Raw genomic sequence first — 27,137 nt, 5'->3', positions numbered from 1 at the left:
GTAACTTTACAGAACCCAAACAAGAGCAACAGGAAGGATCCCAAAAGCAGAGATCCCATCTCTTCCTCGGCCTCGGGGGCTGAACGAGTTCCCTTTGTGCCACCACAAAACTGATATCCCAATACACCCAAGGTCAGAACTGAGTGACACTTTGCCAGGCCTCTGCGATCGCAACGCGTACCAGACATGCTAGTGCTGACCTGAACAGAAAATCCAAGGTATAAACTTACGCAGGCAAGTTTTGAGGCCTCCCGCCACAGTTTTTCAGAGAGCAAAGATGCTGCCAAGCGCCCCATCCCTAGCAATGGGGAAAGGTGCTGAGTTACAAGCATGTAACTCATTGTCTGAATTCCTCAGGCTGGAGGGTAATTGGGACGGGGGGGTGGGTTGAAAAGGTAACTACAATAACACACAAATAGGGAAAATGGAACAAAATCTGAAATCACACAGATTTGTTCCATACTTACATAAATGTTAACAGATCCTGATGCACCAAGACCAGCTTATGTCCAACTCGCCTTGTTCAGTCAGATGGTAGACAGGGTACAAACACTTTCATTGACGAATGAAAACAGACTGTAAACGCTCTGAAAAGGCTGGCGTGCAAACTCCACGAGGTGCTGTTCAGCCACCCCTCAGCAGAGTCTAGCCAGAGCTGTTTAAACACTACTCTGAGCAGGCTGGGCCAATACAAATACCATAAACTGTGATCAGCAACCAAAGATCTGGTCTGAGCACAACAAAAGAAAAGAAAACTGACCTGCTCAGTATTTTGTCACCCCTGACATTTAGAAAATTTGCTTAAATCTCTCAGCATACAGTTTGTAATATGATACTGAGCTAGAAGAAAACAAGACATCAAAATGTTCCTGTGAGGTTAAGATCAAGACCGGCTCTTTCCAACCCTGCCTTTATTCAACTTTCCTTCTTGGGAAAACCCCTAGCAGATGTCTCTCTGCATAGCATGGGGGCTCGTTGGCCATAACTTGGCTTCCAGAACTGCGCTTGCTTTGCTAATTCTCACTCCCGCTCCTGTTCTCAGCTTCATCCAGCAAGGAACAGGGCAACGGCTTCAAAACGTTAGACGAAGAGGCTGAAGAGAGTTTGGAGAGTGATGTTTTGTGCTCACACCGACTGACATTCCTCCCTTCAGATCACCTCCACGCATTGTTGTCCGATCCATTAAGCAGCTGTCCCTGCCCTATTTGATTGCTAAATTGGTTTCATGGTTATTCTGTGAGGAGGAAATAGTTCAGTGTAGACATGAACTCATTTGGATTGCTGCCCTCAGGCAAACCCAACTGCAGCGGAAGCCTTATGCATATGAGGTGTAATAATCCGGAAGGGAAAGGAGGCCAGATTTCAGGGAGTAAACTGCTTACTATAAGCTAGATGAGCACAGCAGCACCAGATAAGAGCTAGATTGCTCCCTACCACTGGACAAAGCCCCAAATTAAGAATTACCCACATGTGTATCCTTGTTGAATTGCCTACCCAACACAGAAGTTCTACTAAATTCTAGTCTGCGTCTTTCTTGTATTCTCCAGCCAAAACTCTTTTGAAGTTTGGCTTTCAGTGCTTCCAACACTGAAAAGCTGAAAGCATTGTCAGGAATTCTCTTATCACCAGTCCCGTCTCAAGTGCTGCATTTCACTCAGGCCTACATAAAATAAAACTGGGTAGGGGGAGAAGGGATCCAAGCGTAAGTGCATTCAGTCCAAGTAACCCACCGGCAGAAAATTTATATTTAGAAAAAAAAGGACTCCATCCTCTAGAAGATAAACTTCATAATTTGTGCATTAATTACAGCTCATTTACCTTCCTTATCCAAAGGCCTGTATTTCCTCCTCCCAACTGGATTTAGAAGCAAAGGCCTGAGCCTTTATACAAACAAGCTAATGGACTCTAATGGCTTACCCTGCTGCAGTGTCATTTAATCACAGCAGCACTTCATTTTCCCTGCTGTATTCAGGGAAGGGGAAAAAAAAAAAAAAGAAAAAAGACTGCATCCACCCTCAACCATCTCATCTAAACACCTCTTATTTCAGTTTTCAAATTCCATTATTTCCATTATTCTCATTGTAGTTAAGTTTTCTCATGCTTTCATCTTAGTAGACTCTTTCCTCTCCCTTAAATTTAAGAAAAAAAAAATAATAATCCATCTTTAGCTCCCTGTATCTCTCAGATCACTTTTCACTAAGTAGTTCCAAAAAAGTAATTCATATGTTTATTTTATAGTAGTTACCAGGTTTTGCTCATTGTTTTCTTAACTCTAAATTTACTTCATAGAAACACAGTCCATATTAAAGAAAAACTATTCCTGATTTAATTATGTTATTTTCACTTTTCATTTAAAGTACCTAGCAATCAAGCAATGCTCCAAAAACCAGGAACTGGCAACCAAAACAAAAACCAAAACACAACCAAACCAGCCCGCATACAACAACTTAATACTATATTTCCTCTTTAAAGACTTTACATCCTCCGTTCCCAACTGTCCCCAAATCCCGTTCCCATGACACATGGTTTCTTTTGGTTGCATTCTGTTTCCCTATCTCTGTTTCCATTTATTTCACTTACTCTTTACTCCACACACTCCCAATTCTCTGTCGAGGCAATTCTTTCCCCATGGGAGTGGACCGGAGGCTCAATCGGACAGCACAGCCACTGGTGCTTCTCCACACCTCAAGTAAACAAAACCAGTCTGTCCAATTTCTTCTCCAGAACCTTTTACCCATTTAGCCCACTGGTGCCACCTGCTCAGCCTTTTCCCCTCTCCCCTTTCTCTTCTCTAGTCACTTCAGAAGGCAGGTAGCTGCTTTCTCGCAGCATGTCTCCTCGGCAAGCACCACTCAGCCTGTTTTTCCTTATTCTCAGTTGTGCCCCACACAAGAGGCCTGGTTTTAATCTCATGGTTACAGGAAAGGTATCAAGTAAATAATTAATGCTGGTACTCCACCAATCCCACCCATTTCACTAACAGGTTAGTATCACATGTGCACTCCACCCCATCTTACTCATAAGATTTAATTCTTGGGCTCTTTTCCTGTCGCTTTGTTTCTGCAACCTGCTCTTATTTGTTTTTGATCGTTCCCTGGATCTTTTCACTACATTTATACAGGCTCAGCGCTACTCCTAGGTATCTCTGCCTAATGTCTCTGCTCGCCCACAGGACTTTTCCTCTCCCCCTCTCTCTAGTTCATGAAGACTCTTAACATCACATCTCTACTTGCATTCCCCATCATAACTTCTTTTCTTTCACATGACCCAAACTCTTGGCAAAAATCCCACTAATATGTAGAAAGAAACAAGGTGCTTAGCATGGCTAGGAACAACAGAGTAGGAAGTAACACATGTACAGTAAAACCTGTAGCTCTTTAAGAAAGGTGTGATTTCTCATGAGGAGTGACAAGGCACTGGGGCCAAACCTCACGGCACAGTACCAGAGCACAGTCTGTCTTTAATCTATCCATCCCGGGGTCAACGTGAACAGCTACAGAACACAAAGGTGGAAGACCAGACCACCTCACCTCTCCCCAAACAAAAAAAAAAAAAGCACCACATCTGTTCTTCAAGGTAAAGGAAGGAAAAAGAAAGCAGGTGAAGAAGCCAGACAAGTTGTAGCTGCCAAGTTATTTCAAACAAAAACTAAAGTGCCAGCCATTCAATCCATTCCTTGGCTCCTTCCAATTGTGTAAGCAGTGTTATTGTAGAGGCAATTATTTCTGTACATACTGTTTTTCCTAAGGCACTTAGTGTTCCCTTGCTTTTGCCAGAGTCGTCCATTACAGCACCTAACAAATCCATGCGCAATTGTGGCAACGCTTTCTTGATAGTCTGCTACATAAGCGTTAAAGTTACCAGATAAAGCCTTTTGCTTCTGAAATTCTGAAACGGGTTGTTACTGAATGCCACACAGTAGAATGCAACTGCTCTGTAAGTTAACATTGTCCCAAATAAAGCATTACAAAAAATATTTAAATCACATTTTATTTTTCAAATTCAAAAATAACAATTAGCTTTATTTAACATGTTACACATCTCACAGATTTAAAATATCATGCTCTATTTAAATATCTGAGTGACAACACTATACAAATAAAATGTTACACAAAATATATTTAAGAAAATGTTTTGGTCTTCAATCTGAACAATAAATAGACAGGCACTTCTACATATACAAAGGAAGCAACCACTATTTAGAATAACTCTTATAAGCAAGATGTGGAAATACAGAAGAAAATCCAAGTTTTGAGAACATGTTTAACTCTACATGAGACATCATGCAACTTCAAAGTTTGTTTCAAAATTCGAAACTCTTAGGATCTGCGCAATTCTAGATTTGCTACTGCTTTATAGGAGATCCAAAAACCATGCTCTCGTAAGCAATGTGCAATTTCAGTTATCTCTATCAAATCAAGCTACCTGATCACATTTAGTGCCAAAACAGAAAACAAGGACTGATCAGAGTAGCTTTTCACATAAATAACGTGAGCAACAAGTCAGCTTTACCTCACATAAGCCTGAGGGCTCAGAGCCAACTGTACCTACTGCCCAGCCCCAAACAAAAATCTGTTCTTCCTTTCCTTATATATTTAGCTCTTTTATAGGGTGTTTCCAACAGTATTATATTGTATTGTTTTGGGGTTTTTTTAACCAAAAAACCATCATCTATTAAAAGGGTAAATCCTTCAGACACAGGCACGCTTTGCACAAAAAAATCATGAGGAGAATACACTGTTCTGGGGTGCAAAAAGACTGAAAACTATAAATTAAAGAAAAATCCCAATAGTTAAAGTCTTAAGAGTGTTTCATACTTGAAGTAAAACTACATTCCTCCAATTTGTGAATTTTCAATTTACAGTGGTTTCCACACACCCCCACACAAACACCACTCAAGGAAAAACTATCTTCCACCATCACAATTAATGAAAGATGCATTGTAGTAGGCAATCCCTTTTTCCAATACAGCTAAACCAGTCACTGACAGCTAGTTACATCCTTGAAGTCCTTTGTAAATTAAGACAAATATTGAAACATAACGACCACCAGAACAGTGGAAAAGTCAGGACCAAGTCTTCAAGCCATCCCCTCAAATTTTAGTATTATTCTCATTTTCAAAAGCACAGGAAAAAGTTTCCAGAGAAAATTAAACTATTAAACAGAGCTTCAATGCTCCACCAAGAAAGTCAGACCCAAACTTGGAAAGTTATTTGGACTTAAGACACTTATGCGCGTTACTTTAACAATTTAAGTGTGGATCTTGCAAGCGTGTCCAAATCTTAATCATTTCTTGAGGTTTTCTACTATGTACTAACATTAAGTTTGTGTAGGAGCATATGTTATTTCTGTATTTCTCTTCGATATCAAATGTTTTGAAGCCTTTGTGTTTTTCCGGAGCAAGCCCAAGCTTCTGAAGGCACATTCCAGTATAAACATCATCAATAGGGTAAAGGAGTACCTGGTCAGATGCATTATTCAGTCTTAATGCCAGATCACCGGAGTACAGAAACCCACCACCTCCTGCATATGGAGGATATGAACCCTCATAAACACTTTCTGGGATGTAGTACTTCAATTTTTTTTCTCTATGAGGTCCAGCATCTTTGATGACATCACCTATAAATAAGTCTTTGGCTTTGTCCTTTGATAAGCTCTTCAAGTAATCCAGGATCTGATGGGTATTCACAAAAACATCATCATCACCCTTAAAGATAAACTGGACATCTGCACAACTGCTGCTGACCCACTTAAGAAACAGCACCTCTTTCAGAGTTAAATTGAAGAAAGTGTCTCTGTAGTTCCAGAGGAGAATGTCTTGGTAGGTTTCACTCTCGAATTTTATCATGTGTGAAAGATTAGGAAAATGATCCTCCGGTGGAGTCAGTCCAAGTAAGAAGACCCTTTTGACTGTCATATCCCCCGATTCTATTTCTTTGCCCCAGGATTCCCTAATTGCTTGCCTTCTATCAAAATGGGGTGTAAGTGACTTAATAGCCAGCAGCAGAAAAGGTTTATGTTTGCACTTGTTTGGTTGATCCATTAATAGTGAATAATTTCTGCATCTCAAATAAAGTAGGAAGTCTTTGAATCTGTCTGGCAAGTTTGCAAAGTCACTAACCTCTGAAGGTACCCGTGGGTCAGGGTCACAGGAACTGAGAATGCTCTCGTTCAAAATCAAGTTCTCTTCCACAGTCATATTGGAAAGCAAGGTCAGAATAGGGTTGTACAGCAGTTCAAGCTTCTGTTGCTGTTTGTTCCAATAAGCTTTGTGAGGAGTATATTTTCTCCAGAATTTGCTGCGTGGTATAATAACACGGCCTTTTGCATTCTTCTCTTGGCTGCCACTTTTTGAGACTTCCACAATCACATAAATAAAAATGTTTACCATCATCAGAATTCCCAGCAGCTTTAATCTTCTGCGTCCAACACTCATTTCTCATATCTGGAAAGAGATAAAAAATGTCAGATTTTTAGCCTTCTTCCTATCAAGTTCTTGATCTCATAAAAATGCAAACTACTTTCAGATGAAGAATGTGCAAGTTAGTAGCCTAAATATAGACGTTACCTACACCCAAAAAAGCGCAAAACCTAATCTACCTCTAATACATGCGCACCTACAGCTAGCAGGGGTTTGGGGTTTCATCAGCAAACAAGAAGCTAGCAAGAATGTAAAATTTCCATTTGCTACTTCGGAATTTTACATAGCATTTCACAGTGCGCCTAAATTAGCCAGCAGTTTTGCTCCTCATTTAAGTCTCCTTGAAACACTTGACTGTAATAATTAGAATCTGAGCCCTCAGCTTGGCAAAGACAGGCAAAGAAACTTTTTTTTTCTGCTAGTAAGGTGAGCTTAAGGGTATAGAATAAATTGCCAGATGATAAGGTCAGTTATTTTTAAGTTAAGTTTCAAGCTTTTATACTTGCACTCTTATACCTTCCAACTACATAATAAGCGGAGCTGGATTTTAAAGCATACAATTCGTTTCTGTCCATTTCACTGGGTTGTTCCTTGGGAGAGAGAGGCTGACAAAGCTGGCCAGCTGCATTGCTGGTATTCACATCTCTGCAGACAGAAGAGAACGTGAATTTTCTTTTTTTTTTCCCTCCAACTAGAAAAGAAAATGAATGGCAGCAGAAAGTGCAAGTGTAATTATTCCTAGGAAAGAAAAAGCAAATGAAGAGAAATCAAAAAAGGAGAGGTTTCCCATATATGTAAGACCAGGAATAGTAAGTCTAACTCTCTTTGTTGTAGCAAAGGTTATTCTGTGACCCATCTCCAATTTTTACTGAGAGAGAAAATGGACCAATCCCTCTTTCTTCCGCAGCTGTCAGAATGAAAGGTGCACAGTACAGAGAGCAAGATGAAAACAGTGTGATCCTCTAAAGCAGTGCTTATCAAACTGTTTACTAGCCATGGGGGATATCAGTGTACAAGCTACACAAAATTTAACAAGCCATTCTAAAGCGGAGAGTCAGACTGGAAAATAATTCAGAATGAGTAAGAAAGTTAGTAAGACTACATTTAAGACAAGATACAGAACACACTGTCGATGATGCTTTCAGTTGCCAGGAGTACAAATGATTATTGGAAGACCAGAAAAATCTTAATAAAATAAAGGATTCGTAATGGCTGTTAAGCTCAGCTGTAAACACTGCCTCAGACACGGAGATCCTGAAGTCACAGAGCAACGGCCTTCAGGAAGGCACACTTGTACACCTTGTACTTGCTGCTCTTTTCATTTTATTTCCAGCCATCACCAGACACCTGAGCCAGACTGACCCTTGGTTTCTTCTGGTTTGACCAGTCTAACTTTCTTTTACTCCTCAGCAAGTTAAACACAAAACTTAGTAAGAAAGCAGTAGGTAAATGTATTTGTATATGCTCAGCCAGATCTACTTTATTTAACGTCCTGTTCTCAGCCAGCTATGAAGTTTGCTATTCTAATTTTAAAGCTGTTTGTTCCTATACCTCAAAGACAAAGACATACTTGTGGTCAGTGCCATCATTTAAGCTGAACAGTTGAAACAGAAGTAGTGGCTGGCCACGCAGAGTTCAAAGAAACTTTATCTTCCTCCTTCAACTGCCACAGCAGCTTCCACTAAAAACAGATCATTATATACTCTTTTTCTCCACTTCCCTTTCAGTACACACAAAAATACTGGAGAAGCAGCTGTCCCATGTTTTGTACTATTCCGTGCAGTTCAGCATGCACACCACTGCTTATCTGGCCTGTCATCTATAGCACTTCTCACTAGAACCAACACATGATGCGATATTTGACTGATGATTCCAGGACTCCTGAGACAAGGGTGTGAGAAGCTCCCCTCTAGTAATAGCTAACTCACACAGGATTGTGCAGAGCTCAGCCAGAGTCTGATTTTCCAAGACATGTAGCACCATACAGTTCATCTGTTCACAGCCTTCGGCTACTAGGGTGAGCATTCAGCACCTCTGTAAGTCACCTGCATGCTTGACCTGAGATTGTTCTGAATGTGAGAGACCATTTGCAAAGACCTTATTTCAATCACTTAACAAAATTCTTCAAATCTCCAGGGTATGCACTCAAATTCTGTAATTACAAGATCTTCCTTAATCTTCCTGTTTTTCACTTGTAGCCTTGCAATCACCTGCAGCAAAGGAAACTGGGACCCTACACAGAAGAAAATCTCCATTTGCTGTTAGACTTGGTAGAGCTTTTCATCAGAAAAAGTACCAGTCTGGCAAGATGACAGTGGTTTCATCACATAAAGCACGGTAAATGCTACCAATCCCACATATAAATACTTCTAGTATAATTCTCAGCCTTCTTTTTAAGAAACTATCCAATACTGGGGATAAAAATCAATATTTCTGAGAAAAGGTAGGTAACAAGTCACAGTCATTATCAATACAGTTAAGAGTTTTATAAGACACTAACACCCCCCCAGCAATTTTGCATTAAAGAATTCTTCTCTTCTGTAATCAAAAGCTACCTACATGTATTTTTAATTAATTCTTTAAGAATATAACTCATTAAGAATATCAAACCAAAACTAAGGGCTACAAGTGAAAAAGGGATAAAACCTGCTTTGTTAAAAAAAAAGTATCCTTTTTCTAAACTAGACAAAGACAGGCTGTATTAAACACTCATAGCATTAAATCGAGGTTCCTGAACTCAAAGCAAATAGAAAACAACTCGACTTCAATAAGGCTGTTTGTTTCTATACATTGAAATAAAATCCTCCGCTTTCCAATTAACATGTATTAGCTTTAACCATTACACTTGAAGACAGGAATTAATAAGAGGATGCCAGTTTGGCAATTTCACATCAAGTGAACTGAATTTATCACAAAACACAGTATTACAACCCTCATCACAATGGTGGTGTGTGTTGCATTTGTAATGTTGCTAGGAGGAGTTTGGGGCTTTTTGGTTTTTGTTTGTTTTTTTAAGTAAACCCACAGAGTCGATGTCTCAAGGCAAATCTAATTTATTCATCTGCTTTTCTGACACTGCAGTGATTGACCCAAGTGCCAGCACGATGAAGATATGTGCTGGGCACCTTGCTAAAGAGCAGCATCATGGAGCACAAGACAGCGCCCATTTCCTACTTGCAGCTTAGCGACAGCTATCTGGACAGATCACAAGAACTTTCTCGTATTCCTGTAATAGCTTCTTCTATCAGCATTAATATTACAAAAAATTCCAGCTGCTTCCTTTGACTGCTGAGAATGGACAGTCTGTTAGGGAAGCCAAAAACAAACTAAAGGGATCTTGTTCATACTTAAATCTATCTGATGCATTTTTATACGAGTTTTGTTGAAGAACTGAGATGAGCAGTACAAAGCCATACTCTATTTGAACAATTCCTGCTGCTTCAGGTGTTAAAAAAGAAAACACATAGCTAGCTATCAAGAAAAGCAGAATGCAAGGTAAACACTGTATATTAGTAAAGCAAATCAGTAGACCATAGAACCTCAGGAACAGAAAATCTTGCAAGAATTAGTATTCTAACTTCAGCGGGTAAGGTGAAGAGAGTTACCTACGCTCAAAGGTGATCTGACAAACAGTTTTTCAATGCCTGCTTTCAACTTCTCAGCTACCCTGATAGGAAAACCATTTTAGCAATCAGTTCCAAGTTTGTACGAATCACCACATTTCTGCTTATGCAACTTCCAGCTGCGCAGAGTTATGCATCAGTATCACTACATACATAAAATCTATTTGTTCAAAGCCTTTCGAAAACATCCATGTGTCTAGGAAAAAAAAGGGGGGGGGGTTAAAATTAACTATACTCTGGATAAACCAAGGTTTTGCTACAGATCCAGTATTTGGAAAGGTTGATTCTGCAGGAAGGGGGGGAAAGAGGGAGGAGTTGTCCTCTTCAGCTCCACTCCAATCTTACAGTTTACTGCAGTCAAAATGAAGATATTGACAGAAGGGAACAGATTTATGGAGCCACAAAAGCTGCACTGGGATCAAGAGATGGATGGAAAAGTCAAGCCAGCAGAACCTGGGAAGAAAAACAGCTTCACTGTGGGACCAGACAGCAATCAATAAAACAGCATAAACCGCAACAGAAGAAGAAAACAGGCATTACAAAGAAGCCATGAGCTACCAGAAAAGATTTCAAACGCCCCAAAAGATGTAAGTCCAAATAACATTAATGCAAAATGGCGAGAAACTTTTCACAGACTGTTTTTAAACAGTATTATTTTATGCTTTATCTCAAGAGTGAATGTATTGCAAATGCCTGCAAGGAACCTATTCAAAAGTCTAGAAGAGTTGGTGTAAAGTGAGAATCACAGAATCACTCTCCTGAGCTGTAAGGGACCTATAAGGATCCAGCCCAACTCTTGACTCCACACAGGGCAACATAAAAGTTAAACCATATATCCAAAGGTATTGTCCAAATGTTTCTTGAACACAGAGTATGCACACTCCATCCAGCTCCAGGAATTAATTATAGAAGAGACGCTCTTTTCTGGAGGCAAGAATTTACACAAACAGGGGCCACAATACTCCCTGACAAAGGACAGGAGTTACCTCTGGAGGAGGCCAATCTCAAGGTCAAAACCAAGAACATCTAAGTGTACCAGCACTTAACTAAGGGCACATGTGATTCATTAGTTTGAACTTCTCATGCTGGAGTTAGGATCTGCAGAAGAATTCTGATTGTCCCTGTTACAGCACTAGATTTTCTGTAATGACTTCACAAAGTTAGTATGTGAAACACGATGACAGCTTTAACTTTGTGTTGGTTTGTGTTTGGTGTTTTTTTTAAACTGATGTTACTAAGACATTTCTATGCACATAAATAAGCTTACACCTTTAACTGATGCAAGAGAAAGGCAGATGTTGCAAAGAAGTGGCTAAAAAAGCAAAGTATATTTAGAAGTTCAGAAAAAGCAATCCTGTCTAGGACAGAGACAATGAAACATGGTTCAGATTCAGATGGTGCACTAACTAGTCCTCTACAGCAAGATGTCAAAACAAACACACCTAGATTTGCAGTGAGTGCAGCCTATAATCAATCCAAGCAGGAATTCTGAACACTTGGAACTTGTTTCAAGATCCAGATTTTGGCAGATGCTGGCCATTGCCCAGAGCTATAAAGTAGTTTCTCTTTCCTACAGTTTTTAAGCAAGGTGCTACTTCATTTGAGTTGCAGATGTTACCATAGATAGTAAAAACCTTCAAGGTAGAACAGCAGGTGCTCTTTTGGAAAGGTCATCAAAACATAAAGGGCATGGATAAGCATGAAAGCAAGTGGCAAATGGATAAATTTTGACAGTCAGTCCTACCAATTTTACCAATGAAGCAACAAAAACCCCTCTTTCCTGAGAAGCCAGACCAAGTTTGTGTCTTATTTCCTTTTGCTTATATTCAACAAAGCACTCACTGAGTGTTTAAAATACCAGAGGATTAACTGCTTGCTCACACATTAACTGAAATACCAAAAGACAACTTTAGGAATGCCACTTTCCTAAATGAGTACAACTTTCCTTTATTCTAGGTTTCTATTTAGCAATATAAGTATTGAAGAACCATACATTCATACACCAAATATTGATCACACTTGTTGATTTTTATTGGTGTTTAGTTTAAGTTCCTAACCAGTGGAGCCTCTTACTAAGATGTCCAATTGTTGTACATTGAAGCTTCTTCTGCAGCGCTCTATACACTGTCTTAGTCTCTGTAGAGACGTGAACATCCATTCCAAGCTCCCCCCTGCAATGCACTAAGAGTATACATACATCATGAAATTGAAGAAATAGCCTTCAGAAGGAGCTACAAAAGGGAAAGCAACTCTTACCTCACATGTCTTAATATTGACAGAAAAGTCATCTTCCTTGCTCTTAGGTACTGAAGCCCATGATAGAATTATGCAATCAGGTAAGATTGCTGGTGACTACTTAAAACCTGACACCTTAAAAGGTATTACTTGTTATTGCAGGAGGGCTCCATCATTTCCCTTTCAAATAAAGGGGCAAATTTTATTAACGCCACCACTGGGCATGATGCAACACAACACTACTCAGCAAGGATCCTTAAAAGCAGTTTCAAGTCAGCAAGCAGGTTCACACAGCACAACCCTTAACAGTGCAAGGGTGTTAGCTTGCATTCAAAAGGCAAGGCAGCCTGTGGTAGCCCAGTGACCCATGCTGCATTCCACTGCACAGCATGGATATACCCGCAAATTCTTCCAGCAAGATGAAGAAAACACACTATTCCTGTTTATTACATTAAGAAGGAAAGTTTCAGTGAGCAAAAGACAGGTGAGGCAACAGCCATTTTCAAGGTTATAGTTCTATTTAAAAATGAGTTCAAATGGTGTTTCTAGATGTACCAAAGACCAATTTCTTTACTCCAAGACCAGTGCTACTAAAACATTCTTCCTTTGTGCTTTTAACTTATGAATTACATTTATTAATCTCAAGTCTCAACATGAAAGCTCAATAACAGTAAGTTGTGACTACCGGTGAGCAGTCTCAGCAGCAGCATATCATACAGATTTGCAGCTAAACAAACCACCCAAAGCAGAACTACCTTAAAACAGCTTGAATATTCAGCACTGACAATTAACAATTCCCCTGGGAAGGGGAGATCAGATAACACAATGCGGACTACCTCAGGTGGTGTTCCTTCCCACACTGCATATACCCACACAAGCATTCCTGCGCCAGCAAAGTGCTCCCCAGCAGATGCAGCCACAGTACCAAATCAAGGCACTAAACTGAACCCAGGCATGCTCATGCAACCCCAGAATGAAAGAAAAACAATGCATTTAACCAGACTACCTGCCTCAACCCTTGCCTCTTGCAGCAGCTCCAGGCTGTGGATCCACAAGCAGCTGAACTGATCTAATCGCCTGACCCCTCCTTTTCTCCTCTTTCTCCTCCCTTTCTGACTCCAAGAACGCAGGCCCAATCCCTCCTCGCACTGGCTCTCATGCTCTGCCAGGCCTGTCCATAAATCAGTTCACATCACTAACCCAGCAGAAAACTAACAATGACCAGAGATGCACACCAGATAAGCACCACAGCAGCTACAGTGAAAGCACGCAGCAAAGAGGAGGGGAGTAGACAGATCTCCCCTCTTCAGCAGGAATGACAACACACCAGGAACTGAGCCTTCGTTCTGGATCCATAATCCCTTCCACCCTCTAACAAGAGGCTATCCAGCACTGCAGCAATGAAAATAATATACCCTGGTGCAAAGAGTCATTTAACACCAGTCTTTGAAAAGATAGTGCAGATGCAAGACAAAACACGTAACTTTTCCACCTCCTTCAAGTCTGACAGAAGCCATGACCTTTAACTGCAAATACTTCTATCTTCTACTGAGGACAGGAGCTACGCTGTATTTTCTAAGTGGGCTGAGTAACCTGTCTACATTATTTGACTGCCAAACCCAAGCATTAAAAGTCCATTTACTCACTGGGGCTGACATGAGGTAAAATAATCCTTATTACCTGCAGGTATTACACCTACCGCTCTACTGGTTCAGGACTAAACTATCAGGAATTTAACAAAACAAAGCTGTAATTCAGGTATACTAACAGTTACCACCACCTTTCTCTTTGCAGAGACTACCTACAACTGGGGCTGCAGCTGACTTGGATCTCACCACGTAACTTCATTTTGAAGCCTGATATCCCTTATAGCAGCACAACTTCTGGTAGTGCTAGCAATAGTGATGCTACAGTTCTGAAGATAATTTTTTTTTTTAATTATTATTATTAAACACATCACAAGCCATATGCAGTCCTCCTAACCTCCAGTGAGATGCATCAGTTCTTCTAATACCTCAGTTCTGTTCAGTGAGTCAAAAGAGACTCCTGGATTGGCCAACACCACAGTTTTGGAACGTGAAGATGTTAAAAGCCACAGGCTGTTACAAAAAGCCTGTGCTATTTCCAGCTTTAAAGAATTTCAACACTCTATTTATTTTTTTAACACACACAATCGTCTCTCTTTTTCCCCTCAGAACTTTACACAAGTCCACTTTTACACAATAGTAATTAAGAACATCTTAAGAACTGGCAAATAGTCAACAGATATCAGTATTCTGCTGCTGCAGAAGCAGGTCACAGTGATCAGCACTGAGTAAGAGTCAATGTTTTCTGTGTTCTTCAAACACCACAGTTTGAAACAATGTTCCAGCTGGAGGAAAGTTTCCAAGACAACACCACACTACACAAACCATCAAAAAGTGCAATGAAATTCAGAGCAGTTAATGTTTATTTTAACATTAGTTTTAATTAATTGCATATACCTGCTTTGAGCCATCTTTCAGCATACTATTTAGTTTTGGGAGAAATTCTACTCTTACAATATTTTAATACCAAAAGATACCAGTGCAACTTGGGCATGGGATTTCAAGATCCAAGTAAATAGTAAAACAGGGGAAGGATGTGCTTGTATTTTCCTAAAACACAGCCCAAGGCATAAAGAACTATAAAGAGTGTGAATAAAAGCCAATTTAACTTCACATTTTGTGTCCCACTAATTATCTTCAGCACATTTTGCTCAAAAAAACCCTACCAAAACCTGAAAGCAAAAAGAAAAAACAAAACCAACCCAAACCACCAAAAAAACCCCACACTCAAAAAACCCAACAGTACAGTGAGGCATTTCCCTAGTAATACTTGCCTGATCTTCTGCAGTAAGGTATTAGAGGGCCAGGAATTGCATTTAAACCATGTTTAATTACTGTTATTGAACCTAATATCACTTTGTCTAATCCTTCTTTGAGCCCGTTTATATTTTCAACTTTTATGAATTCCACTGGTGATGAATTCCTCAATTTTTCACACAACAAGAACTTGGAATAACTTGCTTTTCTCTTACCACACAAGAGGGGAACCCTTGGAAAAATACAACACAAGAAAACCTGCAGTTGTTTTCTATATGTAACATTTGCCATACAAGCTATATAACAAACCTTCATCTGTCCTCTGTTCCTTCTTTATCACAAGAAGCCATAGTCATTTCATTTCTGGAACTATTTTGCACTTCTGACTAACCTTGTTTTCCTACACACACACTTCTATTAGTACATTTTTGATACGGCAACAACAAAAAAGAGCATTTAGTACTTAAAGCTCACAAATATGAATTTGTGGAGACTAAATTTTTAGAGTTCTGTATCAATGGGGCTTGGTATAAGACGCAAGCTGGATTGTATAATTTTTGAGGAAAGTCATCATTGTCTTGTGACCCATATGAAGTTGGATCTTCTCAATTCAGTTTCCAGCATCCACAAATTTTACTACTGCAATTATCACTAATCAACACTTATTTTGGCCGTCTGGTGAAAAGATTAACTGGACCTGAAGCCTCAGTGTTCTTAATACTACACTTACCTAACCCAGTTACTCACAGACCATGCTCTACACTTCAAGGGAACAAAGCATACACTGCATAGAATCATGGGCAGTTTAATCAGTTTTGTGTTACACTTGAAAATTACTTTGCTTATTCTATCCATGCCATAACTCCTTTCCAGACGGATTCTTCCCCTCTCTTTTCCAAGATGGACTGATGCAAACAACTAGTAAAATCCTCATAAAAATCAATCTGAAATCACTAGTGTGAAGGAGGATTGTTAGAGTGTTGCCAGCTTTCCAATGAAACAAGCATTTTTGTGGTCATCTGCTCCATTGACCCTTTGCCTTAAATGTACCACTTCCTTGTTACTCCCCATTTTCCACTCCCCCTAACCCTCATCTGTGCACTCAGCTGCTTCACAAAGTAGCTTTACAGTAGCTACGATAATAAACTTGGGCCTTCATCAGCTCTACCACTGGGTTATCTTACAGGTTACAAATTCAACTGGCACACTATCTTTTCAAGTCTGAAACTGGTACAGAAGGACTGAAGCCTCTTACATGAAAGAAAAGAATCCCCAAAGCATTGGAGCTACCCTAGGCATAGTGATAAAGCTCTCCACTGTCCCTCCATTTCTGATAGCCCATTTGTAGCCCTATTCCTATGAAAGGTTTTCAAATGCGCTCTTGTTCTTGCTTTGAAATAACACCTCTCAGTTTCACTGATAGTTCTCAGAAAGTTCTAAATTGCCCCCCTCCAATTACAACAGAAACTTCTGCAGCAGCAGCAATACTGGAGCTACCTACAGACTTCAGGAAATAAATGCACCGTTCATTCTCAATTCATTTGGCACATTGCATTTGCGGTCACAGGGATAAGAATTAGACCCAGCTTCTAAAAATATGCTGAATAAACATATGTCTGCAGACAGACAGGTGAAAAACCCTATTTTCCAACTGAAATGGTGTTAAAAAAAGGAAAAGAAAACTTACATAAGAAACTTACATACAAAACTTAAAAACTTACATACATACGGAAAACTGTTGCAGCGTCCCCACACAGAAAATGTCTCACTCCACGTGACACTTATTCCAGTATCTTACAGAAACTCTAATTATTTTTTTCTTTAGTGGTTAATACACTTAAGTAAGACAAACTGATCTAATGAACATTTACTATTCAATCCAGTGGTAATTTAACTGGCTTGAATAATAATAAAAAAGATTTATAATGTTGTAATGTAGCACTTACAGGGCCCATTGTTTTAGTCATCAAAACAAGGCCCAGAAACTATTTTCAACAACCCAAACTTCTGCTATCAGCCAAGGAAAAACTACAGCAAAAATGAAAGCATGTATTTCTAAACTTTGACTGCCTTTATCAAGCACTAAAGCAACAGTCCATACCTGAACAGCTCCCTTCTCATTCTTTCTTATTGCAGCTACAATATTATGAAGGTGACTTTCCAAGAAGCCTATCTGAATTGTGTTTCCTATGGTGGATTGAATGCAGCACTTAAGGAACAGTCTCAAAGAGCACATACGGTGGAAATTAACATCACTGTTGCATTTACTACTTCATAATAAAAACTCCCTTCCAAGCTAGTATTCTATAATTCTATGATTGATTCTACAAAAAACATCTCATGAAGGTTATTACAAAACAGACGAATCTTAGATATGAAAGAGAACATAACTTCATGCTTTACAGAATTTGAAGTGCAGTGGTACATAAAATACATGGCATTTTCTCTAAAAAACAATCTAGAACTATAACTCACAGCCCAGTTTTGTGAACCACTGCTGGCTTACAGAATAGAAGTTACTATTTTAACTACAGGACAGGTAAATATTTTTCCTCCACACAGGCTGACAGTGACTGTCATCTGGCACCACGTAAATACAGACAAATGGCTTTATTATGTTAGCTATACCATCTCATTTTTTTCCTATGATCCATAGGGCAACTTCCAAGCATTCTAGTCTGATGTTTCCCAAAAAACTGTGCAATTACTATAGAATGAAGTCACAAAGACAATAAAGCTATCGTGCACCCCACACGAGATACAGTTCTGAAAGAACAATGCAAGACTCCACTTACAGCCTCTCAAACATTATCCAAGCCAACCACAACCAAGTAGAGAGAACACGTTCCAACAACGTTCCTCTACAGCATAAGCCAGATTTGACCACACTCCATCATCGGGTCTCACCAAGACCTTCAAATCACATGAATTAAGAATCAGTCTTCACTAGACACCACCACCATCCTACAAACTTGTAAGTAGGCAATCAGTTTATCATTGAAGCCAACTCCTCTAGTTACAATGCAGACAGACCCTACAGCTATCTGAAGGAATCTGCAAGCATTACAAACATTTAAGTTTCTCAGACTACTACTACCTAATGTCAGCAGGTTTATTCTCTGCAGAGTCCTGCTTCTCAAAGTAACCAGATAATGCACGTTTAAAGGCATTACTCAAAGTAGTTATGTTAAGATGAAACTCAAGGAGTTAACTTGTCAGAAGCTGCTACAAAAAGGTGGGGAAATCCCTGCTACGTTAACATTTATAAAAGCATAATGAGAATCCAAAACTCCCTACCCCTAATAGCCTGCTTGACTGCTGTGCTGAGACCACTGACGTCAGCTTCCAACTGTGGTATTAAGACTGAATAGTCCTTTCATTTACTGCTGAATGGTAAGTTCTGAACATCAGAATCCCAAAATCTTAAGAGTAAGTTATACTACTGCTATGTTTCCCAACACCATTTTGACTAGTTCCAGGTACTTCCGCTCTGTATAGCTCCTCCAGGAGGAAAGAGAAGTTACCAGATCATCACCTTTTAAGGTATGCTATTTAAAATAACATCTATGAGATAAAAGTTTTGTTGAGTACATATTGCTGCTTAGAAATATTGCAGCAACACCAACAAAGTTTGTATCAAGTTATCTTTACAAAGTAACTCAGACAATAAAACCTTATTTTTAACCTCATTAAAAACAGTTTATGTGAAACTCCTGCCTGGCAGAATGCTTACAGATGGAAGAGATACCACCAGGTCTCTGCTATCTCAAACTGAGCGCTTCCAACCCTGAATCAAACTGCTACAGTCACAAAACCTTCAACTAGAGAGCGATCTACTTTTTCATCCGTTTTTAATTAGAAAGTCATCTACCAGTAAAACCTCAGATCATCCCAACCCTGTTTATATTTTAAGTTATTATAGGTGTCTCTCACAAAAGGTCTGGGTTTAATTAAGAAGATAATTAAATATTGTGTACCTATTGGGTTCAATGCAAGTTAGGCCTAAATATTTTTTTTACCTGTTAAAATTAAATCCTTGGATTGGCTGAATGTTCAGTTCATATTTGAATTGTTTCAAGCATTCCTACAGAAGACCAAGGTACATGGAAGAAAAGCCCTCCGGTCATTATTAAAAGTGTTCTGTAAACTTAATCCCAGGTTTCATGTATATTCCAATTTTTCTACTGGTATAAACTACTTGAGTTTGGCCTTGATTTTCTACAGGGATAAAAAAGCAACAGAGCTCCACGTGTACGCCACACACAACGTGCAAAATAACTTGTGATCAAAAAAGTTTTGATTCTTTTAAGAGTAAAAAGGGTTTGGGGTGTTGGTTTTGGTTGTTGGGGTTTTTTTTAGTAATTGATATTTCATACTGACAACCAAGGATAAGAGCTCCACTTGCTATAAAAACTAATATTAAATACCTCAGTATTTGAGGGCCCATGGTAGTGAAAGTGACCTGCTTTTCCCAATCCAGTTTACAAAAAAAAAAAAAATCATGTATTATTCTAAGGTCAGTTCGAGCTTTAGAATTATGACATTGTGCAATTTGTTAGAAATAACCCAGAGCTGCCAGCTTCTGATTTATGAGCTTCAGTTTTTAGGCACCTTTGAGAAGGCTTCAGCTTGAACAAATAGTAAGTTACAAAGAATCAAAAGAAGAGGTTTAACTGAATGGCGGCAGAGAAATCTTTCTTGGAAGAAAACTAATTGTCATTCATCACATCGATTACAAGTCAGGGGGTACAGTTTAAAACAATTTCAGTCATGGTTGACACATTCCTGTAATTTATTCCTTCCCCTATAAAATGCACAGTCCCATCCCACCTTTGCATGAATTTGACTCCAATAAGTCAGTTCAGGGAGCCAGAGACAAGAATAAAGAATCTGGCAATAAAGCAACAATTAGTTTTCAGCTGTTTCATGTCACTAGATTTCCTTGCTGCTGTGCTGCACAAACACCAGTAACAGTGCAGGACACAGAAAATTTACAAAGCTAAGATGACAGCAGATCCCATTTTCAATCAGCTTAAGCTTCCATGTACCAGCGCACTGCCACTGCAGCCTGACACTGCTGATCTTGTTCCCACCTTCATCCACAGAGGTCCCAAAGGCAGGGCCAGACAAGCACCCGCACTGGTCCACCAGAAGCAGCTACCCTTTAGGCAACCTCAACAAGACATACCCAGAGGTTTGAATTTCTCAAGTCAGTTGGTTAGCTGTTGGACCAGCAAGAGCCACCCATTTCTGCTACTCCTAGCGTGGTCTGCCCGAGTGTTATCTTCTCATAATTACCAGAAAGCTAAGAAAGCAGATAATGAACTACCTTCCTCCCAGATGTTTAGTACGTGGATCAATGCTAGTTCTGGTAATGAAGAATGGGTAACATGTTGAAAGCATCAGTCAGGTTCGCAATGGACATTTAAAAATACAAAGCCTGCTCGAGAGGCACTATTGTATTTCTTAATTTTATGCTGTATTTGAAATAAAAAAGGTGACTTAGTACACCTATTCAAGATCCAGATAACCATAATTTCCACAAGTAAGACAACTTATCTCCTCCTGGCATCTCTTCCAGCTTTACCTTAAAACCAGTAATTACTACTGCCTTAAACATATTCCAGCTACCTTTATGTCTGCATAGAGAGCATTCACTATTCAAAAAACTAACGAAACTGTCCTCTAAGCACCATACTTCAAGTCATCAACATTTTACCTGTGCTTTGTCTTCTTGCCAACTTAGACTGTCAGAGATAAGCCACCTTACTAAAAACTATGTTTCAAAAGCAAGGATGCTGATGAGGTTACTGCCAGCGATGACATTCTGCTTTTGGGTTAAAAGTAAACAGACACTGGTTTTCAATTTGACTTCCACGAGACACCGTCTTCGCAGTCAGTGGCTGGGCAATGGGATACACAGCTGGGCTGATAATCTTCCCAGTCATCTCAAGTCATGTCTCCCTGCAAGTGCTATGCAGTTAGTCAATCAAAAGTCAATTGAAACCAAATTCATACTGTGAATATTCAGGTCAGAATTATGGGATCTGCCTCTGAATTTACAGTACTGAACTAAATAAATGTTTAAGAAAGCAAAACCTACATTTTAAAATGCAAATAATGAAAAGATTTTCACCTTTAATTAGTTTTGGTTTCAAGTGTAATTAACAAGTACAGGAAAAAAAGGTTTTTAATCTTTCTAAAGAATTCATTTTAAGTTCAGAAAAATCAGTGGAGCTGTAAGTAGGGAAGTTCATTTTCCTCCTTCAAACTTGTAAAGCATAAGATACAGATCTCATTGCAGCCTATCAAGTTTAAGGAAACGGAAACAATTTCTCTAGCAGTTCTAGGCAGCTAAAGATGCATATAAGTACCAGGAGGATTTTGTAAGAGATCTTTAAGCAGGTTAGGCAGCTAACTCCCATTTTTGTTAATGGCAGATAAGCACCTAACCCGATTAGAGACATCTAAATCCAAGCAGGAACTTCTTCTGTACCTGTTACCTGCACACCAGTGCAGTATCCACGACATTTGAGAGTGGTTTGAGTAACAAATTTTAAGCTGTTTCGCATGTCTTCTAGTTGTTTTTATTCAAAAGGAAATCACCAATAAGTTTGCAATAACATTCCCCATCCCAAAGACAGCCTTCCGTTACCATTTTCTAACATTCAAAGATCAGATGAAAAAGAAAAATATCATAGCTTAAGTGAGATGAAACAGCACTAAGTTCAGGGCACAGTGTGGCACTCAGCCGCACTGCTCCTTCAACTGAATCAAAAATCCCACCCTTCCCCAGTCCGTGAGTTCTCATATTTGCAGAGCTCACTGTATTACATTACGTATAACCCCGAAGACAAATAAACAGAAAGGTTATTTCTCACCCCCCCCTTGGTTCCTCAATTCAGTTCATGAAACAGCTGCACAAACAGCTATGCCACCACAACGGACTGGGGGGGCCGACAGGAGCACCTCAAAGCTGCACCAGCCTACAGAAGGATGATGCTACCAGCAGGAAACCCAGTGCAGGCGGAATGGGGGGGTCTGCAGCAGGGAACCAAGCATCCCACACGCACACACACCTTAGCATGGCACACGAACTGTCAATACCACACTGCCACTGCAAATTTCAGATAAATATGCATATCCTCCAGTGGTTCATAAACCATTGAGCATTAATCTTTTACAGAAAAATAATAAAATTAGTCATCCCCCCCAAAAAAATTTAAAACCCAATTATTTCTTGCTCATTTGATTTAGATAGTTGACTTACAAATTAAGTCATTTAGTCAATTCACTCTCAGAGTAACTCTTCTGTGAGCTTAAGATGAAGCAGCTGCGAAATTTCAGAAGTTGTTTACAAAGATGAACAAAACTAGTTCCAAGTTAAACGCTTTTCAACTCTTACCATTGTATTCCTCTCCAACAGCAAAGCTTTCTCAACCAACTGCTGATGAAATTGTTTCATCAATTCTCCCTCTAAAAATCTCAGCACCACACCCATCACACACTGGGATTCTTTTCCTTATTTAAATGCTAATTGCTTCTCATGAGACATCAATTCAGTCATTCTTTTGCACAGTTCATCACAAGACATTTTAACGACCCAGGCTTTTCACTGGGTTTTACATGATCCGGAGACTTGAGGAGGTTTACTTACTCATCTTTTAAATCCTGAAAGGGACAATGAAATTCATGAAAAAGATACAAGAGAAGTGCAAGATCAAGCCCAGAATACCTGTCAATTCTTCCTTTGTAATAAACAAAATATGCCTGCACAGATTCGAGATACTTATTCCCCAACTTTCAGTTAGTGACTTCTTCATTCTGAACTAAAATGATGGAAGAGCCTGTATTTCATTATATCATCCTCTTCTCTTGGTTATTTTTTTGCTGGTTTTTAAGCACATAAGGATTGTGCAATGCAACTGTAAAGTAGTAACAAATTGATAAAAACATCTAAATATATATTTGTGAGGTCAGAATATGGCATAACAAAAATTACTAATGTAATCTCCCTGTTAACTGCACTCACAGACACAAATTCTTCTCTAAACCATGAGAAGCACTCATTTGAGTATAACCTACGATGCACTATAAACATCAAATACTAATCCCATGATTTCTCACGCTCACGACCATAATGATGGCACCTTCTTCCTAAACTAATTGTTAACACTTTGGTTAAAAACGTTATTTTACAACCGACCATTAGGGATTAAAATGGGTATACCTGAAAAAGATTTTAAAAGTTTAAATTTGAAAAGAAAATGGATGCCTATTTGCTTCAAAACTATTTATGTACTTCTACTGTAGAGTAATAGAAAATATAACAGATAGAAATACTAAGAAAAAAAATACTAAACCAACAGCCTATAAAAGGGACAAAGATAGTTTCAAGCTTTTGGAAGGTGATCAATCCTAACGGCCTTCCAGAAATATTAACACAAAAACCAGACACATTAAAAGGCTCATTATTTTAATGAAATACATCTTTTTCCTATATTCTGTGCTTTCTACAAAAACACACCAATCAAACTAAATAAAACAGATTATTAAAACCTTGTTGCTACAATAAGTATACTCTTGCCTATAGCTTCCCCCTCTCCCTGCTTTGGCCTGTTCTTGGCAAGTTTAAGAATTATACAGTTTAAGAAGCTTTAAGCGTGAGACAAACCTACAGGAAACCTACCAGGCTCTACTATTTAAAGTGCAAATGCTTCAACGGAGAAAGAAGAAATTAATGGGATTTTTACAGCAGGAAACATAACCGAATCCCGTAAAATACAGAGATCTGGAACACCAGCCCTCGATGCATTTCTGACAGTCACTCAGTAACTTTCCATCAAAACCCACAAGTCTGACAGCACACAGAAAAAGCCCATCAAGTAACTAACTTTGTGGTTTCACAAGCTGTCTGAAGTGAAGATTTTACAAGACAATTTGACATGTATTTGTCAAAAATGAAGTCGTCTGCTGAAAAAGAACAAGTGACCAAAGAAATTGGATGAGGATTTTAATTGATATTGTTCAATCTTTTTGCTCTCCTTTAGTTATTTTGGAGAAATTCAGCTATACAGATTTCAGTCAAGTACACGTATCAATGACAAGCCATCCCCGCTTCTTTATTGTTGTGATAACGACAATATTGGCTGTGGTAGGAGACATATGACTACGTCATATGTCTCAACACGATCAGCACTGACATAGACTGTCTTTTATCACCGCCATTTGTTCTCCTTCAAGTGGTTTAACACAGCCAACAGGAAAAATCATTATCAGAGCTAGTCCCACTACAAAAATAGCTGCACAAGGTGGCAGTAAAATGACAATTGCTAAGGCTCTCCGCATTGACAAGTCACCATGGAGGAGCGCTTCTCTTAAAGACTTCATTCTCCAAGGAGTACGATGGGTAGGCAGGAAGATGAAGTTTCCAATCCTGCATTTTTTTCCCCCCACGTACAGCGCAATTTATTCATGCAGACAACTGCATATAATCATCAGCATAGAATACAAAAACATTTTACGCACTTCTCATTTTTCATCAAAGCCTTTCTGAGCAAGTACCACTTTTATACTGATCTCCTCAGCAGCATCTTCATTACCCAGAAGTATTTAAAAAATTTAGGAGGAGCTTACAGGCAACAATAATAAAAAGCTTTGACCAACAGTGACACTGTGTTCATCAGGAACAATCTTTAGGGAGATTAGTGAGCTGTATCTATTATGAGAGAGGGTATAGGACAGCTAGCTAGCACTCCCAGTCACCTAATGCATGACCTTCAAAACAAGTCCCTTCAGCAGTGTTACCTTGCTGCTGTACCTCGTTCTTCTCCATCTTCCTCATTTATAGTACATGGGGAAAAGAAACAAGCAAAAATCCAAGCAAAACCACTTTACAGATGACAAAATTACTTAAATTCTAATTTTTGATCACTTTATGCAGTCTGTGGCTTCCTTATAGTCATACAGCGGTATTGCACAACATCTCACACACTCAAAGCAAGCAGTAAAATCAGGGCTTCCTTTAAGCCAAAAGATTTTGATTCTAACCAACGGCATTGTATTTTTAAGCACATGACAAGCATTCTGTATTTCAATTCATCTCCAATGCAATATTGTTTTTTAAAGAGTCTATTCTCTTCATGTTGTTCACGGCCCCGGAAAAAACATTAGAGATTACATCTGCTGAACGAGAAAAGCTGATTCTCCGTTTTGTTTCCTCCACGCACTCGGTAATAATTCAGAGCTAATTCAACTCCTCTGGTGGTTTCAACAGGCATCTGGCTGGGTCCCTAAGGTGACAAGGCAGCCATTGCCAGCAGCTAGTTCCCTGGTTCGCCATCTAAACAAAGCACCAACTGTCCCACTCACCGGGGTGTCATCTGCTCCCCCACCCGCATACACACCCCTCCGTGACGGCATGAAAATCTGACGTAAAAGCGGAACTGCAAGAACATGAAACCGTTTTAAGCAACTTTAAAAGAGAACAAAATTCGAGGCTGTCTCTCTTTAAGGCAGGAGAGGAATAATTAACCAGAAATTTCCTCAAAGGAGAACACTATAATCATGTTTCCTCAACAACTTTCAGATTATATATTTAGCATGTAATTTTATGCATACATCCTTACACAGCAAGATTAAATTCTTCTGTGCCCAAACTCACTGTGTCCAAAATAATTATATTTTTTAAAAAAAAGTGAAAAAAAGCAACTGAACCATGTAAACTCTTAATTTGCATAGTTAAAAATAAACATTAGTGTTTAATAATCAACAGCACCAAACATTTTGGGAGGTCGGACTAAAAGATTACTCAAGTAACTTTCACCATGAATTTTTGCAGGATGACTAATGAATTGTGAGCTGCAGTTTGGCCACAATCACAGCTAGTAACCCGAAGTCCCCTCCTGAGAGGCGTACAGCATGTCTCAGGAAGTTTAAAGGACTAAAAAGCATCGTCTCATGAAGGAGCACAGATATTCAAGGCCAGTTCTAGTAAAAATAGCATTTCCCCCCGTTCAGTTTCACCAAACTCCAGACTTTAGAGCCACCACCTCAGCGCTATACGGGAACAGCAAAATCCTAACCCAGCGCTGATGTTAATAATTAACCTACTCGGTTTCAGCCTGATAATTAGCTGACCCCAGGAGCTGTGCGAGTCTCCCAGCTTCACCACCACCCCCGACGAAAACCCGACGGGCACTACCCGAGCCCTGTCCCCCCTCCCTGCCTCTCTCCTCCAGTCAAGGGGAGGACTGCAGCAGCACCCAGCACTGCAGCAACCCTACCTCTCAGATTTTATCTGGAAAAAAGATCACGGTTTCGGCATCAACTCCAACTCCCCGAGTCTAAATGGGGGAAGGGGGAAGAAAAAAAAAAAAAAAAAAAGCGACGACAAACATACGGTCATTTAACTCGCCTGAGCTGGCCTAAGTTTCATCCATGCCAGCAGATCGCGCCTCTGCCTCCTTCCTCTCGCCGAGTTTGTGGCAACATGTGCCGGCTGCCGGTTGCGCCGCTGCGCCAGGAGAGAGATTTCGCGTCCGCGTGCTTTAACCCCTCCCTTTCCACCGCCTGCCACCTCCCACAGCGAGAGAGGAGGGGACGAGAGGGTGGAAAAAAAAAAAAAAAAAAAGGCCCCCCAAATCCCAAACATATATGCCCCTGAGCGTTCCACCCCCCCACCGTCAGCCTGTAGCTGTCAGTACACAAGTAAGCTACGAGGATGAAACCCTACGATCTCGAAAACGAGGGGAACGAAAAATTAAGATTAAAAAAAAAAAATTATTTCCCCCCCATGCCCGCCCCGCCTCAGGCCTTTTCGCAGCGCCTGTCCCCGCCGCCCCGAGGAGGCAGCGAGTCCCCCCCCCCACGCACGTACCTTGCCAGGCCGCCGCGGGTCTCCGCCGGGGTTCTTCCTGCCGCCGCCTCCACATCCACCATGCTTTTGTCCGGCCACGGGCCGCCTAGGGGTCCCTCCCGGGGGCGCCGGCCGGCCTGCCTGCCGCCCGCCCTACC

The 27,137-nt window shown here is 39.9% G+C and overlaps 1 protein-coding gene across 3 annotated transcripts; it reads right to left on the bottom strand.

Annotated features, from left to right (window-relative positions):
* Positions 1 to 3,974: 3,974 nt before the first annotated feature.
* Positions 3,975 to 27,137, bottom strand: B3GNT2 (UDP-GlcNAc:betaGal beta-1,3-N-acetylglucosaminyltransferase 2). 3 transcript variants are annotated; one of them, XM_074579190.1, is made up of 2 exons: positions 27,001 to 27,137; positions 3,975 to 6,445 (listed from the first exon to the last, which is right to left on the bottom strand). In XM_074579190.1, exon 2 carries the CDS (start codon positions 6,434 to 6,436, stop codon positions 5,243 to 5,245), a length of 1,194 nt encoding a protein of 397 aa, XP_074435291.1. In that variant the 5' UTR covers positions 6,437 to 6,445; positions 27,001 to 27,137; the 3' UTR covers positions 3,975 to 5,242. The 3 variants fall into 3 exon arrangements, with proteins under 3 accessions (XP_074435291.1, XP_074435292.1, XP_074435293.1); XM_074579191.1 differs by lacking the exon at positions 27,001 to 27,137 and adding an exon at positions 26,539 to 26,670; XM_074579192.1 differs by lacking the exon at positions 27,001 to 27,137 and adding an exon at positions 26,524 to 26,660.

This window comes from Larus michahellis, chromosome 3 (assembly GCF_964199755.1).
Source record: "Larus michahellis chromosome 3, bLarMic1.1, whole genome shotgun sequence".
Taxonomy (NCBI): Eukaryota; Metazoa; Chordata; class Aves; order Charadriiformes; family Laridae; genus Larus; species Larus michahellis.
The sequence above is the reverse complement of the archived record's forward strand: the minus strand, read 5'-3'. Positions and strand labels throughout refer to the sequence as shown.

What these genes read in the sequence shown, in the direction of transcription:
- B3GNT2 (XM_074579190.1), bottom strand. Translation starts at nt 6,436, where the DNA reads ATGAGTGTTGGACGCAGAAGATTAAAGCTGCTGGGAATTCTGATGATG.